This window comes from Rhipicephalus sanguineus, chromosome 4, assembly GCF_013339695.2.
Source record: "Rhipicephalus sanguineus isolate Rsan-2018 chromosome 4, BIME_Rsan_1.4, whole genome shotgun sequence".
NCBI classification, from domain to species: Eukaryota; Metazoa; Arthropoda; class Arachnida; order Ixodida; family Ixodidae; genus Rhipicephalus; species Rhipicephalus sanguineus.
Window position 1 is genome coordinate 1,390,792 of NC_051179.1, and position 18,057 is coordinate 1,408,848.

At 50.5% G+C, this 18,057-nt stretch overlaps 1 protein-coding gene across 1 annotated transcript in view; it reads left to right on the plus strand.

Annotated features, from left to right (window-relative positions):
* LOC125758189 (kinesin-like protein KIF12) overlaps window positions 1-18,057 on the plus strand; it is a 258,592-nt gene that overhangs the window by 86,589 nt on the left and 153,946 nt on the right. Inside the window, exon 3 of the mRNA XM_049415047.1 lies at window positions 12,814-12,892. Coding sequence (XP_049271004.1) covers window positions 12,814-12,892 — 79 coding nt within the window. The remainder of the gene's footprint in view (window positions 1-12,813; window positions 12,893-18,057) is intronic.

Genomic DNA, 18,057 nt, shown 5'->3' on the forward strand with positions numbered 1-18,057 from the left:
ACCCCTTTGTAATGGGTTGCAAGCTTTACCCGACCCACTAGTTACGTAATTCATATTGTGCGACGCCCGGTCGTTATTTAACTGTCCCACCATGCTTTATAACATACGTTAACCGGAGAAACGACAGCGAGAGAGAGAGAGAGAGAGGGAATTAACTTTATTGAGAGCCCGAGGAAATGGATCACGAGAGCCTTATGGGCTTCCTTGGCAACCAATAGAAGTGCACTTGCGAGGAACCCACTACGCTATAAATCATCATAATTTTTGGGAAGTAAGGAAGCTGCCACTATGCAATTTTTCGTCATTCTGCGGAGAAACGTGGTACTCGCTAAACACCTGTAAGGCATTATGTGCACTTTGTTGAAGATGTGGCTGATGACGATGGAGAATTATCGCAGATGCCTTTGTAATGGGTTGGAAGCATTCAACAACCCACTCGTTGCGCAATGCGCATTGTGTGACGCCCAGTTACAGAATTCGCATTTGTGTGACGCCTGGTGGTTATTTTACTCTTCTACCACACTACATTACATATGGTAATGTGGTTCCTTCCCGACATGAAGCCTGTATAGGGTATTTTTTCAACGCTGTTCTAAGCACCGGCATAGCCGGGATGTAGAACATTGGGCTCCCACGCAGAGGGCCGAGGTTCGAACCTCGTTCCATCGTTGAAATTTTTTCTTGTTTCCTTTTTTTTCTTAATTCGTGCGATAGCGGTTACGGACACCGGTGCGGTAGCGTCGGCGGAGAACTACGCCGTCAAAAACGACCGTTGAAATGATATAACAGCTTTCGCTGTAAAACCAGTTGTGCTTTGAGGGGCGGTATTATAGGAGTAGGTGACGAAGGGCAGAATGGCATCCTAATTTGTGTGATCGGCGACGACGTACATTGAGAGCATGTCGCCGAGCGTGCGGTTAAAGCGTTCGGTTAGGCCATTCGTCTGCGGGTGGTAAGCAGTAGTTTTGCGGTAAACAGCATGGCACTCTTTGAGAATGGCTTCGACGACTTCCGACAAGAAGACACGGCCTCGATCGCTGAGAAGCTCCTGGGGTGGACCGTGACGCAGCATGAATCGGTGTAGCAGGAAGGAGGCAAGATCGCGTGCTGTAGCCGCTGGGAGGGCGGCAATTGTAGTGAAGCCTTTGAGATGAGTAATGGGTTGCTAACAAAAATTGACGCGCTGCCTTGAGTGACTTGCACGGTCGCGAAAGGCACCAGCAAGCCTTTCCTCGTGCAAACACGGTCAGATGGCGAGAGGAGTGCAGTGGTGTCGGAGAGACTGGCGCGGTAGAGGGACACCGCTGTTTACAAGTTTGCAGGCCCTTTGGTGTCGTCTTTGACGAGTACCTCGCTCACAGACGATGGACTGTCAGCCAGCGTCAGATCAGAGAATGGTGAGAGCTCTATTTTGGCTGGTGCGCAATGAATCACGGCGTCGTGGTGGGAGAGAAAATCCCATCCTAGGATGACGCCGTGAGAGCATGCTGGAATTATGATCAATTCGACGGCGTACAGAGCATCGTTAATCATGACGTGGGATGTGCACACCGCTGTAGGGTGAATACTTTGGGCGCTGGCTGTACGGAGGGAGAGCGCGGGAAGTGGCGTCGTCACTTTTCGCAGTAATCGGCTAAGTGTGGCGTCGATAACGGATACGGCGGCTCCAGTGTCGATAAGGGCAGATGCGCGAACACCGTCCACAAACACGTCTAACACGTTCGATGGGCTTTGCTGAGGGCTTTCGCAGTTCGATAGTATCGCAGCCCTTGCCTCGTGGACTGCGACGACTAGTTTTCCTGGTCACGTGGGACCAGACGTGGCCGCATCGGTGACAGTGATCGGCGTCGTGGTGACGGCGAACGGCGTGTAGATGGAGCTGGGTGAGACGACGGTGACATAGGCGGCGGTGAATCATAATACGGGCGGCTTGACTGGCTGGTGATGGTTGAGACGACACGAGGCGGCTGCACGCGATTGCAATAGCGGGCAACATGACCGGCGCAACCGCACGCGAAGCAGATCGGGCGGTTGTCAGAAGTGCGCCATCGGTTCGCCGGGGTAGGTCCCATCCATGACGCAGGACGCGGTGGACGAGGCGTCTGCTGATACGATTGTGTGATGGGCTGCATCGGTGGCCTATGTATGACGTCTGCAAACACTCGCTTCGAAGGCCTGAGGTCTGGCGACGGCTTCGTCGTAAGTAAGTGGGGCAGCCACAGGGATCGCTTGTGGTGACCTGGCTACAACTTGCGCGTAACTGAGTGGCGCAGGGGTCGGAGGGGGCTGGTGGTATTCCGGCATGACCTCCGCGATTTCCCGCTGAATAGCGCGGCGTAAGGGAGGCAGCAGCGTGGTCGATGGCTGTTCAACATGCTGCGGGTGAGGGAAGGCCAGTAGGGAGAACTGGCGAGCAATTTCCACGCGCACAAATGACTTGATCTCGGCGAACAAGGCGGACTGATCAGAAAAGGCCGACAAGCCAGCGAGATCGGCGTCGCGTGATGCAGGTCGACGGGTCAGCAACCGCTGCCGGCGCAGCTCCTCGTAGCTTTGGCAGAGCGTGATAACCTCGGCCACAGTACCAGGGTTCTTGGCGAGCAGCATAGTGAAGGCATCGTCGTCGATGCCTTTCATAACGTTGCGGATCTTGTCAGACTCAGGCATGGCTGCGTCGGCTTTCTTGCACGAGTCCAGGACGTCTTCTATGTAGCTCGTAAAGGACTCACCGGTCTGCTGAGCTCGTTCACGTAAACGTTGTTCGGCTTGCAGTTTACGAAGGGCAGGGCGGCCAAACACGTCGATGATGGCGGTTTTGAAAGCAGACCACGTGGGGAAATCGGTGGCGTGGTTGTTGTACCACAGGCCCGCCACACCCGCGAGATAGAAAACCAGGTTGCTGAGTTTGCCTGCCTCGTCCCATTTATTGGGTACGCTCACAAGCTCGTACTTCGCAAGCCAGTCCTCCACGTCGGTCCCATCCGCGCCGGTGAAGATAGGCGGGTCGCGGATGCGGGGGACACCGGGGCAGGAGGTAGTTGTTGGAGGAGGCGTTTGCTGAGCAGCGTCTTGACGCATGGTAGTTGGTAGGGTACGGGATCTAAGCTCCAAGGGCATCGAATGGGAGCACAGCACTCTCCACCAATTTGTCGAGGTGTTAATTAGACGGCAGTCGGCGACGATGCTCAATGGCTACAGTCAAGAAAGAACACGGGCTCATAGCGCGAGCGGGAAGAGCCAGAGAGGACGACCCACTAGAAGGCTATAGAGAGCACAACCCATTACTCATCTCAAAGGCTTCGCTATAATACAAATGGTTATGCACTTTTTATGATACCGCAAGGTAAGCGTGATGGCGTGCGCAAGAAGCAGTGGCTGCAGAACATTGGCCGAAAGAACTTTGTTTCGACAAAGAAGTGTTCATGAGAGGTTAGGCGGCTTTCTTATCGCTCGTGTCAAATAATTGGCGATTGCTGCGTTTTAACTATTCTTCTGACTGCTCATAAAAGTTCTTCTTTTTCTCGGCTATTTTCGTGTTGCATGAAAACGGGGTTGTTCTCAATATGCTGAATATTATACTAAGACTCCATCGCTTCGCATGTCGGCAACTGTTATTAAGTCTCAAATGCACAACTACGGAATCTGCTGTCCGCTGCCAACAATTACGTGCAATGATACAGCTTCTCGATCGCGCTTGTCGTGGTTGTTAGGATCCACTTAACGTGAACGTTTGGTGGAAAAAAAATGAATGGACGAATGACCCTTACTGGCGTTCGTTTCCATACGAGGTTCTTAATTGTTTTGTCTTTTTTTCGAGCGGGGGGGCGGGGTTGTCCACACATAAAAATAATGACACAAATGCGATCCGGTGCAAGAAAAAAAAACGAAAAACAAGCACGCGCAACACAAGAACAATAACATCATGATAGCGAAGGAGAGCGCAAGTGAGCCGTTATCTAGCAGGATGCGGCCGGAGTGGTTCGTCTTAGTCACTTTTTGCAAAATATAACAGCACGAAGGACGGGACTAAAGACACAAAAACCACAGGACGAGTGCTGACTACCAACTGAGATTTATTTGATGAAAGTGCCTTCTTTATAGTGTCGCGTGTCACCACCGACAACACGCCCCACTCACGAAACAAGTAATAGCACCAATCATGAACGCTATCGCATAACAAAACCTGAATCAACGCACAGTTAACAACCGGAACAGCACCCACAGATTATATAGACGCGCATGGCAATTGTCGAAACACGCTTAAAGACACATTATCACAGTTTAACATGTAAGTGCACACATCTCGTTAGAACAACGTGTTGCGCATGCTCCTCCCAATCAGCACAGAAAGCAAGATATTGTTACAGTGGGTCCAATCCAGTGAAGCAGCAGCAGCGACAACAATATAGGTGTGAGGAAGAGAAGAACGACGCGCAGTACCGGCACGCACTTGCCGTCCATCCCCTGTATATAAACCTCTATTTAACTTCGTTTACCAGTCCTAGCAGTCTAACGATCGACCCTTTTCAACGTCATGGCCAACACGTCAAACTTCCAGTCGTCGACTTCGTCAAGGCAACTTCCGGAACTCGTCACCAGCTTCCGACCGCAGCTTAACGCCACCGCCTGCTTCACGTGCTCCGCGATCCCCATCGCCGCGGCGTCGCCTTCCATCACCACCACCGGAAACTAGGCAGTGCGGCCGATGGGGGTGAGGTCGCTGGATACTGTGCGCTGCCAATCGATATACCTCCGTCAGCCTTCATGCTGAAAAACAAAGTTCACGTATGTGTTGACGATGTTCCTACTATGACTCTCGTAGACACTGGGGCAACAATTTCCGTGATGAGCCTTAGTTTTAAAGCTCTACTGGGACAAAAAGTTGTGTTCTTGTGGAACAAATTGTCGACGTTTTATAGTGTTAGTGGTGACGCACTGTGCCCGGTCGATGTTTGTGCTGCAGATGTATGCTTGTGTGGCACAGTATCTACCACTGAATTCGCCGTAATTCCTCGATCTACGCACGACGTCATTTTAGGCATAGATTTCTTGCGGGAGTGTGGCGCTACTGTTGACTGTCGAAGTGGGGAGCTTTCGGTACATCCCGAGGTTATGACCGGACTCGTGGAGAATTCGCCCCGTCAAGAAAGTGCCTTTTGTGTTGCCGATGATGTTGTCCCAGCGTGGTGTACCGTGTGTGTTCCGGTAATTTGCTCCGGTACAGCTCATTTGACGCTGCAACAGAACCTCTCCACTCAGACTGTGTAAGGAAGAATGTGCTGGTGCCACATAGCATGGTGTTGGTAGTTGACGGACGCTCTGGATTATGGACGATGAATTACACGGCCCAGCCCATACTTCTACCTTCTGGCATGAAGCTCGCACTCTTCACAGAAGAAACACCGGCTTTACTGGCTGTACTCGAGGCTGCTGCAGACGAGACCTCCCATTCGGGCCCCTCGGACTCGAAACTACTACAGATGGTAAGCAAGTCTCTTAGCACGAGTGAGCGCCACAAGTTACTGGCCATTTTATCCAAGCACTCGCAACTATTCGACTTTTCACAAAACAATAAGGCATCCTCTATTCCAGCGTCTCGAATACGCCGTCGTATCAACACCGGATCAATGAACCCTTTACGAGAGAAGGCGTACCGGGTATCACCGACTTCGGCATGTCGAGCATGCGGCATGTCGAGCCCGCACCTTTCAGCATGCGACTGCAAGCAATGAGCTATGCTGCAGCAGCCCGACGCAACGCCCCCCCCCCCCCCCCCCCCCCTCCTCGCCCGCGTCAAGACGCCGCGCCGCCCCAGCAGTTCCGCCGCCACCACCGAGGTCATACCGCGCCCACCAGCCGGCCAGTGATACGCTCCGAGGAAGACCGACGTTTGGCGCGCCCCGACCATCGTCCACCCTGCTACCACTGCGGAGAAGCCGGCACACTCACCGCCGCTGCCAGAACCGACAGATGGGACTTCGTGGTTTCGCCATTGACGCGCCGCGTCCACAGCGGGGTGAACGACCACGCGAAATCAACGACTACCTCGAGGAGCCCAGGTCGTGACCCGACGCCACGACCTAAGCGCGAGGCGAGACGACAAACTAGCGACCTCGACGTTCTTATCGATGGGCACAGCATCACAGCTCCCGTCGACACCCGAGCCGACTATTCTGTCATCAGTGGACTGTTCGCCACGAAGCTGAAGAAAATTAGGACAGCTTGGGAAGGCCCCGAAATCCGGACAGCTGGAGGTCATCTAGTAACGCCGGAGGGAGTCTGCACAGCAAGACTCACCATAAACAACCGCATTTATCCCGACGTCGACTTCCGGAAACAAATGAATCGTCGTAGCTACCGACTACCTCACCCGGTACGCCAAAACAAGAGCCCTGCCGAAAGGCAGCGCCGCCGAGGTAGCCAAGTTCTTCGTTGAGAGCATCGTTCTACGTCATGGCGCCCTAGAGGTCCTATCCGCCTTTACTGCAGATCTAACTCAGGCGATTCTGAGATACGGCCAGACAAGCCACCGCCGGACCACCGCCTACCTCCCATAGACCAATGGCCTCACCGAGCGCCTAAATAAGACCATAGCCGACATGCTGGCCGTGTACGTCGACGTCTAACACAATCCTTCCGTACGTCACCTTCGCATACAACACGGCCGTGCAAGAAACGACGCAGATGACACCCTACAGGTTGGTCTACGCAGGGAACCCGGCAACGACGCTCGACGCCATGTTACCCAACATCCCCGACGAAGTAAACCTCGACGTCACCGTTTACCTTCAGCCCGCCGCAGAAGCCCGAGAACTCACCCGCCTATGCATCAAAATCAGCAGACGACTGACAGCCGCCGTTACAATCTTCGACCACGCTTTGTGGAATACCAGCCCGGCGACCGTGTTTGGGTCTGGACGCCGATACGCCGACGTGGGCTTAGCGAAAAACTCCTTCAGTGATACTTCAGGACATACAAGGTTCTTCGTCGTCTCGGCGCTCTTGAATACGATGTCATCCCGGACGGCATTACGAACTCCCAGCGATGCCGCGCACGACCTGAAGTCCTCCATGTCGTGCGCCTTAAGACGTTTTTTCCGCGTTAGCGAACCTGGGGAGTCTACTTTTTCCTTTGTTATTGTAATTTATTTCTGTTTGCACTTGTTTTTAAATGCGAAGCATTTCTTAGCGAACTTCTGCGACTTTGAGCGTATCTATCTATCTATCTAGCCGCCTACGACTTTGTGCTCTCCTGGCCGTCTCGTTAATCGGATGTATACCAAAACTGGTGTGGCATAACATGACCTTATTACGAACATAAATGACAGGTCATAACATGAAAATCATGATATGCATGTCATGAACAGCATGATTTACATCCCACGGCCTTGGGGCTCTCGCGGTTGTTCCGTTAATTTCATATATACCAAAATTGGTATGACGTGGCAAGAGTTCATGACAAACATAATGACAAGTCCTAACATGCAAATCATGACACGCATTTCATGTGCAGCATGATTTACATGGCATGGTCTTGGGGCGCTCGCGGCCGTTTAAATGAATGGATATATACGAAAACTGGTATGACGAGACATTTCTGTATGACGAACATAACTGACACGTGATAACATGAAGATCATGACATGCATGTCATGTACGACATTGTTTACATGCTACGCTCATGGCGCACTCGCGGCCGTTTCGCTAAATTGATATACACCAAAATTGGTGTTTGCGATGTGACTGTATAAAGAACATGAATAACAGGTGGCAACATGAAAACCATGACATACATGCCATGTGTGTCATTATTTACACGCCACACTCATGGTGCATTCGCGGCCGTTTCGCTTGATAGATGTACACCAAAACTGGTATTGCGCAACACGACTGTATGACGAACGTAAATGAGAGATGGCAACATGAAAATCATGACATGCAAGTCATGTACGACATGATTGACATGCCACGCTCATGGTTCATTCACGGCCGTTTCGCTCGATTGATATACACCAAAATTGGTACTGCGCGATGTGACTGCACGACGAACATAAATGATAGGTGGTAACAAGAAAATAATGACATGAATGACATGTACGCCATGATTTATATGTCTTGCTCATGGCGCACTCGTGGCCGTTTCGCTAGATTGATATGCACCAAAATTGGTATTGCGCGGCGCGACTGTATGACGAACGTAAATGGGAGGTGGTAACATGAAAATCGTAACATGCAAGTCATGTACGACATGATTTACATGCCACGCTCATGGTTCATTCGCGGCCGTTTCGCTAGATTGATATGCACCAAAATTGGTATTGCGCAACGCGACTGTATGACGAACGTAAATGGGAGGTGGTAACATGAAAATCGTAACATGCAAGTCATGTACGACATGACTTACATGCCACGCTCACGGTTCATTCGCGACCGTTTCGCTCGATTGATAGACACCAAAATTGGTACTGCGCGATGTGACTGCATGACGAACATAAATGACAGTGGTTAACATGCGAATCATGTTATGCATGTCATGTTCGGTATGATTTACATGGCACTGTCGTGGTGCGCTTCCGGCGGTTTTGTTCACTGGATACATACCAAAATTGGTATGGCATGACACGAGTGCGTGATGAACATGAATGACAGGTCCTACATTGTATATACTAGAATACACGTTTTATAGGCATGGTATATACCAGATTGTGCATGCATGCGTGCATGGCAAACATGCGATATATGGTGGACTAGATGCCTTGGCATGAATGATTTCATTTGGCTCAAACACACACAAGGCGATATATGCAGCTCTTTGCTGGCTGCTTCGCATTACATCGATTCCCACAGTGCGTGGGATCTGCCGGATTTTTTTTCCCCTTCTATGTTCTGTCGCAAGCATCGGGACGATGCTTCTTCAGGGGGGGGGGGCAATGCCACTCCCGCTCTTCTTTTATTTTGATGTATTCGGGTTTGACCAGCAAGAACGGTTGTCAACGCTCGACGCTGACCGCACCGCAGTGTTCGAGAAGCTTCGCGATTGTAGTAGATCCTATTGTTAAGATGACGCGCAGGGCGCGAATAGTCTAGATTATTCCAGAGCTTGCGCGACAACCAGTGATAAGACTGGAAAGTTCGATGCGTGATGTATAAAAGACGGCGCGTCCCTGCCATGAGCAGTTTTATCAACGGCCGACGCTCTGTTCGCCGCTATCAGTGTATTGTGTGTATTGCTGTAGTTTGACTTTCCTTTTCCCGGCCACAAGTAAGGCCAAATAAAGAGTTTCATCTTAGACACGCCGGCAGGCCTCGGAAAGTCTCAAGTTCCAGCCATCGCCGAAGGGGGGCGAAAAAATCGACCCCGTCGCAGCTAAAAAACAAACCATAGTGGCTCCGTTCAAATCTGCCCTCGGCGACGCCAAAAAATCCGCCAGAGGCGCCGTAATAAAAGCAATATTTAAGAGAAATACATCTATCATTGCCGCATAAAAGTGCTTTTTCTTGTGTAACTGAAAGTAATGTTTGAATAATGAGTAAATTTGTTGTTTAGTGATTGAAAACATCTCTGCCTTGTCGCTCACCGCTGACGGCCGGCGGGCGGTAGCGAGCAAGCGGACCATCGCGGTGACCAGTGACGAAGCGCAAAAAGTGCTCCGCTGCGTCTCGGGTGCCTCAGATAGCGCGCAGAATATGCGCAGTTATCGTCCGATGGTTGGCAGCTGGTTTGTTGCTCCCCTTTTCTTGCGCATTCTATCGTTAATGTTGTCTAAAATACGCATGAAAGTTTTTTAATTCACCGATGTAATCATATTGCAATTATGGTGGGCAGTCGGTGTGCTACTGTATGGTGCCGCAGGAGCTGCGATACCAGCGAAGGCTTCAGTTTCCACAGGTTCCTCGACGATGGCAGGTGCACGTACTTTCAAGCTCAGCGTTTTTCTTTCTGCTTTGTGACCTCGTTAACATATCACACTTCACTGTTCTCGCTTTTGAGTTGTATGCTAACACGAGTGGACAAAGCTGCTATTTCACTTGTACTTGCAAGGTCTGGTGGGCTCAAATGAACGAGTGAATTATGCGATGGCATGAGCACGATTTGGCCAGACTGTTGATGAAGCCTACTTTCCAGTGGCGATGTCACAATAAGAGAATGACCGGGATAGAAAATCGTTTCTCCCTTCTCTGTATTTCTGCACCTCTTTGAGGCCTTGCATATATCCCATTTATGGGTTGTTTCATCGGTATCACGTGTTAAAATGCTCATGTTTTCTGCCATTCTGTAGGCATCCACTGTAATGTGATTTCTTTGCGTGAACCTGCTTGGTATTCTCAGCCTGACCGCAATATGTTGTAATAACAACAAACCCGGGGGTCTTCAGGCGTACTCGTTGAAAACAAGTACTGAAACTGTATCAAAAAAATGCTGATGCTTTACACCTGTCCTACAATACAAGTTGGTTATTGTGAGCGCTAGCTGACGGTGGAAACGGGCGACAAACGTCATCTAATTTGTTTCGTCTCTTGGAAGTACCGCGAAGGCTAGTCGTTTACGAGCTCACGATGTCTGCACAAGGGCCTTTTACCGCTTGCTCACTGTCAATAAAGATTATCGTTCATTCTACTCACTAGTGAATTGTTCTTACTGGTGCCAGTTGCCAATGTATGCCTTTCGGCTCCATGTAACCTTCGTACGCACAGGTACTGCGTTCCGAAGGGCGCTTTGGCGTGCTGCTGGGCGTATCGACGCGCTCAAAACAAGCGGGCGAAAGATAACGAGACCTCCGTAGCCCTACGCGAGTCCCGGCCTCTTTCGTCCACTTCTGTTTAAAAAGGATAGAATAAAAAATCTGCCGAGGCACCCGCGTATGCGCATACGCACCCGGTACTAAAAAAGGCAGCCATTTGCTTTTTTCTACCTAAAAAAACAATAAATTTTGTTTTCCGCTTCCTGTTCACGCAGCGCCATCTCTTGGGTGCCTTCGGTAGTTCCATGCGCTACCGCTGCTTATCTTTTGTACCGTTGTCAAGGCTACAGTTTCCCTTCTCTAAACTGGTTCTTTATTCTATGACGCCGCCTGCTGCCTTCGTCGACGTCACGACTCCGTGGCAGTCTGCTGGACTCTCTGCTACAAGGGTTCAAGTGATGAACATGCCTGTGTTACCTGAACGGCGTCCTCGTGTTTCGCCCACATTTGAGACGCAACCTGAGCGTCTGTCGGCTATTTTTGACGCCTTCCGCACAGCTGGCCTCTAATTGAACTCGTCGAAGTGTCACTTCGGCCGCCGACAGCTTGCAGTGCTGGGCCACCATATCGATGCTTCAGGTGTGCAGCCACACCCAGAGAAAATTCCTGCGGTCACAAGTTTTCCTGTACCCTCGTCAGTCAAAGACGCATCAAGTTTTGTGGGACTCTGTTCCTGCTTGAGACGGTTCGTGAAAGATTTTGCAGCTATCGCTCGACTACGTACTGAGCTTGTGAAGAAATACGTGCCATTTACGTGGGGTTCCACTCAAGCTGCCGCTATTACAGCGAAAGCTGTTATGAGATCATTGCAACGGCCGTTTTTGGCGCCGTAGTTGTCTGCCGCCGGTGTACGTAATCACTATCGCTCGAAATCAGAAAAAAACGAAATAAGAAAAAAATTCCAGGATGGAACGAGGTTCGAACCTGGGCCATCTGCGTGGGAGCCCGGTATTCAACCTCTGACCCATGCCGGTGCTTCAACCTGCTTTGCAAAAAGACCCTATACAGGCTTCATGTCGGGAAGGAACCACATTAACCTATGCAATATAGCGTGGTAGAAGAGTAAAATAAGCACCAAGCGTCGCACAACACGAATTCTGTAACCAGGCGTCACACAATGCGAATTGCGCAAAGAGTAGGTTGTTGAATGCTTCCAACCCATTAGAATGGGCTCAGCCATAATTCTTCATCGTCATCAGGCACAGCATCAACAAAGTGCGCATAATGCCTTACATGCGTTTAGCAGGTACCACGGCTCTCCGTAGAACGACGAAAAATGGCATAGTGCCTGCTTCCCTACTTCTAAAAAATTAGTGATTTATAGCGTAGTGGGTTCCTCGCAAGTGCACTTGTATTGGTTGCAAAGAAGCCCATGAGCGCATGATCCATTTCCTCGGGGTCTCAGTAATGTTCTTCGCCCCCCCCCCCCTTTTTCCCACGTCAACATATGTTGTACAGCATGGCGGGAGAGGGAAATAGCGACCGGGCGTCACCCAATGCAAATAGCATAACTGATGGGCCATTTAAAGCTTCCAACCCATTACAAAGGGCTGAGCCATAATTCTTCATCGTCATCAGTCGTCGCGTCAAGAAAGTGCACATAATGCCTTACAGACGTGTAGCTGGTGCCTCGCTTCTCCGCATAATGACGAATGTTGGCTTAGTAGGTGCTTCCCAACTTCACAAAAATTGTGATTTATGGCGTAGTGGGTACCTTGCTAGTGTACTTGTATTAGCAGCACCAAGAGAGCTTACAACGGGCTCTAGAAACGCTGCTCTTGGGATTGCCTCTTGAACTTGCTCTGCCATATGCTACACGGATGCGCAAAAAGTTGCTTTGTAAGCAAATGTGGTCGCAATAAAGATCAATTGAAGTTCAGCGCTAGTGTCGCCCTTTTTCGTGTTCCGTGTATGTGTCTCAACCCGGTGTGCGCTGCCGTTTATCCTGAATATGACCAACCAGCTAGCCCACAAGTACATTTTATGCATGAAGAGGTTGGCAATATGCATGTAGCAATATTAAGCGCAGTTCATTTTATGCCTATAATGTGTTGTCATTGTTTCTGTCCAGAGTGCGTCCTCTGACTGCCCAAGAGAGCGAGGGCAACAAGGCTCAAGCGCTGAAGTACCCGGGTGAAGGACAAGTACTGGTGAGTTGCAGGCACATATGGATGAAATAACTCACACACTCGACTAAAATGCGCACTTATGGGACATCAAATACGCCTTTTTCAAAGCTGTGCCCCCCTCCCCACTCGTATTCTAGAAAAAACAAACAAATTGGGAAATATCAGAGTGTTTCACCAAATCATGCCATCTTCTGGGACCTCCACAGAGACAGTTGTGCAACGTTCTAGCACATATGCACAAATCGCATACAGAGTTAATTGTGGAATGCTAGCCAGGTTGCTTCGTCTGCCGTCGGCGGGCCAGTCACTTCCGTGAAGGCAGACTCAAATCCACAGATGGTAGGCACCACAAAATATTACACTATCTCCCGCTAAAGGGGACCATGAGGCGATGCGAAGCCGGAGCACTTGCACGATCGCGTTCCGTTGGCGTTCGTTGGGCATGCTACCGACCTCGCGTCGTGGAACGCGAAGAGGAACACTTCGCGCGTTGTGTCTTCCCTCTAGCCTGGCCGTTAATTCTCACAGGGCGAGCGGGGAACGCGATCGACAGGCGCGCGAGAGGAGGTCAGTGTAGGAGCGGAGATAGAGGGGACGCGCATGCGCTCATCGAGGCGTTGCGCAGGAGAGAATTTCGGCATGTCGAGTCCGCACTTCAGAGGAGTCAACCAAATCAAGCGCTGGACTGAACGCGCGCAGCGCTCTACCACTTGAAGGAGAGGACACTAGAGGAGGAGAGTAGCGCATGCGCCGCGAGAGCAGAAGCGAGAACGCAGGAGAAGCGCAAGCAGGTGCTGGGACACAAGTGGAGAGAGTAACGCGCAGCTGTTGGAGAGAGGGAAGGAGGAGAGTTGCGCATGCGTAGTGTGAGTGCGGACGCCCAGGCCAAGGCCGCGGGACATACCCCCATGGAGGAAGGAAAAATAAGGAGAGGCCCTGACGTCACATTCGTGAAGCCTCCACATCGCAAACACCCGCATCGCCTCCTAGCGAAGGAGCCTCGACACATTTCGCGATTTCCGTCGTGTCGTTTGCAAGCGCATGCGCGATTCGACCCCTTTTTTTTCGCCGTGCAAGCGGTGCCGCGGCGCAGTCGATTCACGCATGCTGCTCCTTGTGTGTGTTCTTTAGGAAAGCTACGCAATGCCCAGCTGTTGCGTATGGTTGCGTATACCTGGTGCAAATCGCGTGCACTGCGGAAAGTACCGCGTGTCACTTTTCATGTGTACGTACACGTCCGCTTCATTGCTGATCACTAATGCATGGTATTTGCATGCGAAGCTCTCGGATGTGCGCTCTGTTGCTTCTTACTAGGGGTGTACGAATATCAATTTTTTCGAATACGAATCGAATACGAATATCCACCTTCGAATATCGAATATAACATGAAAAATGCCTCCACAGTATCAATATTTTATTTAACATGTAGCTATTTGAAAAAAAAAAACATAACAGCCTGACTGGCAACACAACATACACTGCTATCTCCAGAACACAATGTCCAGGCTAGCACAGTGCACATCACAACACAAGCAAATATCACGGCACAATGAAAGTAATGACTATATGGTATCATGAAGAAATATGAGTTGCTCCACATGATGAGGCAGCAGGCGCTCCCTTCTAACAGAGACAACCCCCCCCCCCCCTGCCACTGAAAAGGCACGCTTGCTTAGAACAGAAGTGGCTGGTATAGGGAGGTACATGGGGCAAAGCTTTGCCAGACTGGGGTATCTGAAGGTGCCTACAGTCCGCCACCAGTCACATGGGTCACTGTCTTTTTTCAGAAGTGGTCCCGCATAGTGAACGAGTGGTAGTGCGGCACGTTACGGCCGCATAATATTGAAAAGTACGGTTACATGATCGCCAATAGCGCTGCACGTCGGAGATGCATCATACGTATTGGGGCACTCGTCGCAGGCAGATATCGTGCCTCCGTGTACTTACGATGTTTATCGCTCCTCTCGGCAACGTTTTCAGCTATACGAACGCAGCAGAAATGTGGAAATCGAGTTATCTTACGCATGATAATCGAATCGCATATTCGAATTTTTCGAATATTCGAAGTTATCGAATATTAGAAACTTTTCGAATACACGATTTTTCGAATCGAATACGAATGTTTGGAATGTAATATTCGACGAATATTCGAAACTTTCGAATATTCGCACACCCCTACTTCTTACTCATTGTGTCAACTCAGAACGCACGTGAACTTTTGTTTTTGGCGTTTGACGCGCCGTACATATAACATGCGCCAAAGGCATCGTACGTTTTGAGAGGCTGTGTCGTTCAACGAAAGGGCAATAAACTTATGTTGTTGTTATCGGACTACGTGATGTATGTATTGTGCGGTGTGCGCTCGCTGCGTGCTTGTTGTTGTGTGCATACTGGAACTACAAACTTTACGCGCACGATTGCATATACAATACAGCGGTGTACTTTTCGACGTGAAGTTACGTCAACTATAGGTTGGCGTTGCGCCGAATAGCTACTACGCGCTCACTCCATATACACGAACAAAGAACCGCTAATCCGGCAACAGATCGGGAAATCGGGCTACGAGAAAGGGAAGGCCTAACGCCCAGCAGAACGCGTAAGTCACTGCTAGGTGAGTTCGAATACGATGATGCAGGGGCTGAACGTTTTTGATCACGGCACGTAGTGGTGTTCTGTACTGTTGCACAAAAACGCTCCACGAAGAATTCCAGCACGCAGCGCTCGGGCCTGCCACGCACGAACAGCCTGGTAAACGTCTGCTTGTAACATTTTACTGCGTGCGAACCGCACAATACACGCTAAGTTTACGCCGGGACTACAAATCTGCGCAGAAGCTAACCACCGCGGAGAGCACGCCGCGGGGCGTGTGCTGTTTTGTATGCCCCATACCGGTTTAGGAGAACTTTTTGTTGGGCAAGTTGGTGAACGTTCATAATGATTTTTTAAGGCGCAAAGCAGGACAAACACAAGAAAGGACACGGGACGGAGCGCCACTAACAACTGAAGTTTATTCGTAGAAATTCACATATAAATATATGTCGTCCTCAGCGCGTGCGCAGAAAGTTGTATTGCCATCAATGGGGGCGGGATAAAGCATGTTCAATGAACTTTTTCTCTGATTTGTACAATACTATAGACGTGTCGCTGACGCACATGTCACCTTTTTTATCGATAAAAAATGCTTCCATTAATTCTCTGGCAGTTTGGTCTGAGCTTTTAGCGATAACCCGCACGTCAGTAAATCGCGGTCCACAAGAGCTTAACGGGCACTGCCTAATGTGCTTAGGTAAATTGGGGCCCTGTTTATTTTGCTCTACATTTCGTTCGTGCTCCCTGATTCGCTCATTTAGGCATCTGCCGGTTTGTCCAATATAGGAGCAGCCGCACGCAAGAGGAATCTCGTACACTACCCCTTCAGCACATTTCGTGTAGGATAGCCCATGTCGAGTTCCACAGCCTCTTACATTCTGAAGGTCTTTTTCTTTTTCTTTTCCTATTTGAGAGCAAAGCCCTCCGAGCTTCCTGTGCGCAGAAAAAACGAGCGGAACACCATGTCTGCTCGCAACCTTTTTCAGGTTATGGGCCAACTTGTGCACATACGGCACGGCCACCGGTCTGACCTCTTCACGAGGGACCTCAGCAGCGGCCCTAGGAGCCCTTTTCTTCATTTTTTGCAAGAGGCTTTCAGCGACTCCGGTGACGAGCGAGCCAGGGAACCCAGCTGAAGCCAGCCTGACCAATTGGTTGTCGAAACTAGACTGCATCTTGTGAATACACGACTTTCTGACGGCGGATTCCAAACATAGCGATGCGATTCCCCGTTTAACTAACTTTGAATGACAGGAGTCATATGGCAGAAGCGCCTTCTTTGTACGAGGGGCATACCCCCAACAGACCTGATTGGCACAAAACACAATTTGCAGATCTAAGAACTGCAAGTGATTACCATTAGGCAGTTCACTCGCAGTTCACTGCCGCGTCGCCCCAGCAGTCCCGCCGTCGGGCACCACCGCCGCCGCCACCGACGTCATACCGCCCACCAGCCGGCCAGCGATACACGCTAAGAAAGACCGACGTTTGGCGCGCCCCTGACAACCGCCCGCTCTGCTACCACTGCGGGGAGGCCGGCCACACGTACCGCCGCTGTCAGTACCGACAGATGGGGCTTCGAGGATTCGCCGTCAACGCGCCGCGCCCAGAGCCAGGCGAACGGCCTCGCGACATCGACGACTACCTCACCGGAACACAGTGGCCAGAACGACGACCTTCGCGCTCGCCTGCGTGAAGCGACTGGGAGACCGGGTGCGAGTACGTTGATGCCACCGCGAAGGATTGAGAGACCTTAGGGTCTGAGACCCAACATTCAGGACGCCCGAGTTGACAAGAACAACAACTGTATTTACAAATATGTACAAGTAGGGATGTTTACAGAGACATTTCCCAAAGGTTGACGGGCTGTTTCGAGCCATCTTCTCCGCTAATCAAGGCTGGCCTCCTCCCCCATTAGTTGAGGCCGATTGTATGAGGGCAAGGAGTGCGTACGGCATAGCCAAGTCGGCGTCAGGGCAGCTCGGGGGACGTCCCGCTGAACACCTGCCGGCCTCTTAGTCCTTGCTCGCCCTGTTTTAAAGACAATAGTGTTCCTTGGGGAACTTAAACGCAGAAATTTTGGTCTGTCTGTCTTTTTGTTTGTCTGTCTGTCACTCGATTCAGCCACCCGGCCAAAGTTGAACCACTTGCTTACCGCCCACCCATCTAGAACTGGTACGGCTGTTCATACTTGTGAACGTTGTCGATCAAAAATAAATATTACGCATATCTGAGGCGCAACATCACTAGGTAAGTATTAGGAGGTGGGTCCCTTAATAGAAAATACATAGATAGGTAATTCTAAAGAACCTAGTTTCTTAAGCTGCGCTGAAAATGCGATGCGCCGACGAAACCCTCTGCCACGGAGGAAGGAAAGAACTTTCCTCCTCCGTGCCCTCTGCACAAGCTCGTTTCCCGACGTATTGCGAGATGGCTCCCATATCTCACGCAGCGTAGAGTTACTGCATATGCTACCTTTAGGTAGCAGAGTTGCGCATCTGTCTTCCAAACGCCGCTAGCAACCATGCGTTGCGGAGAAGCTGACGCTGGGGCCAATTTTTATATTTCTCGATGGCGCCGCTGCAGCGTACTGGATT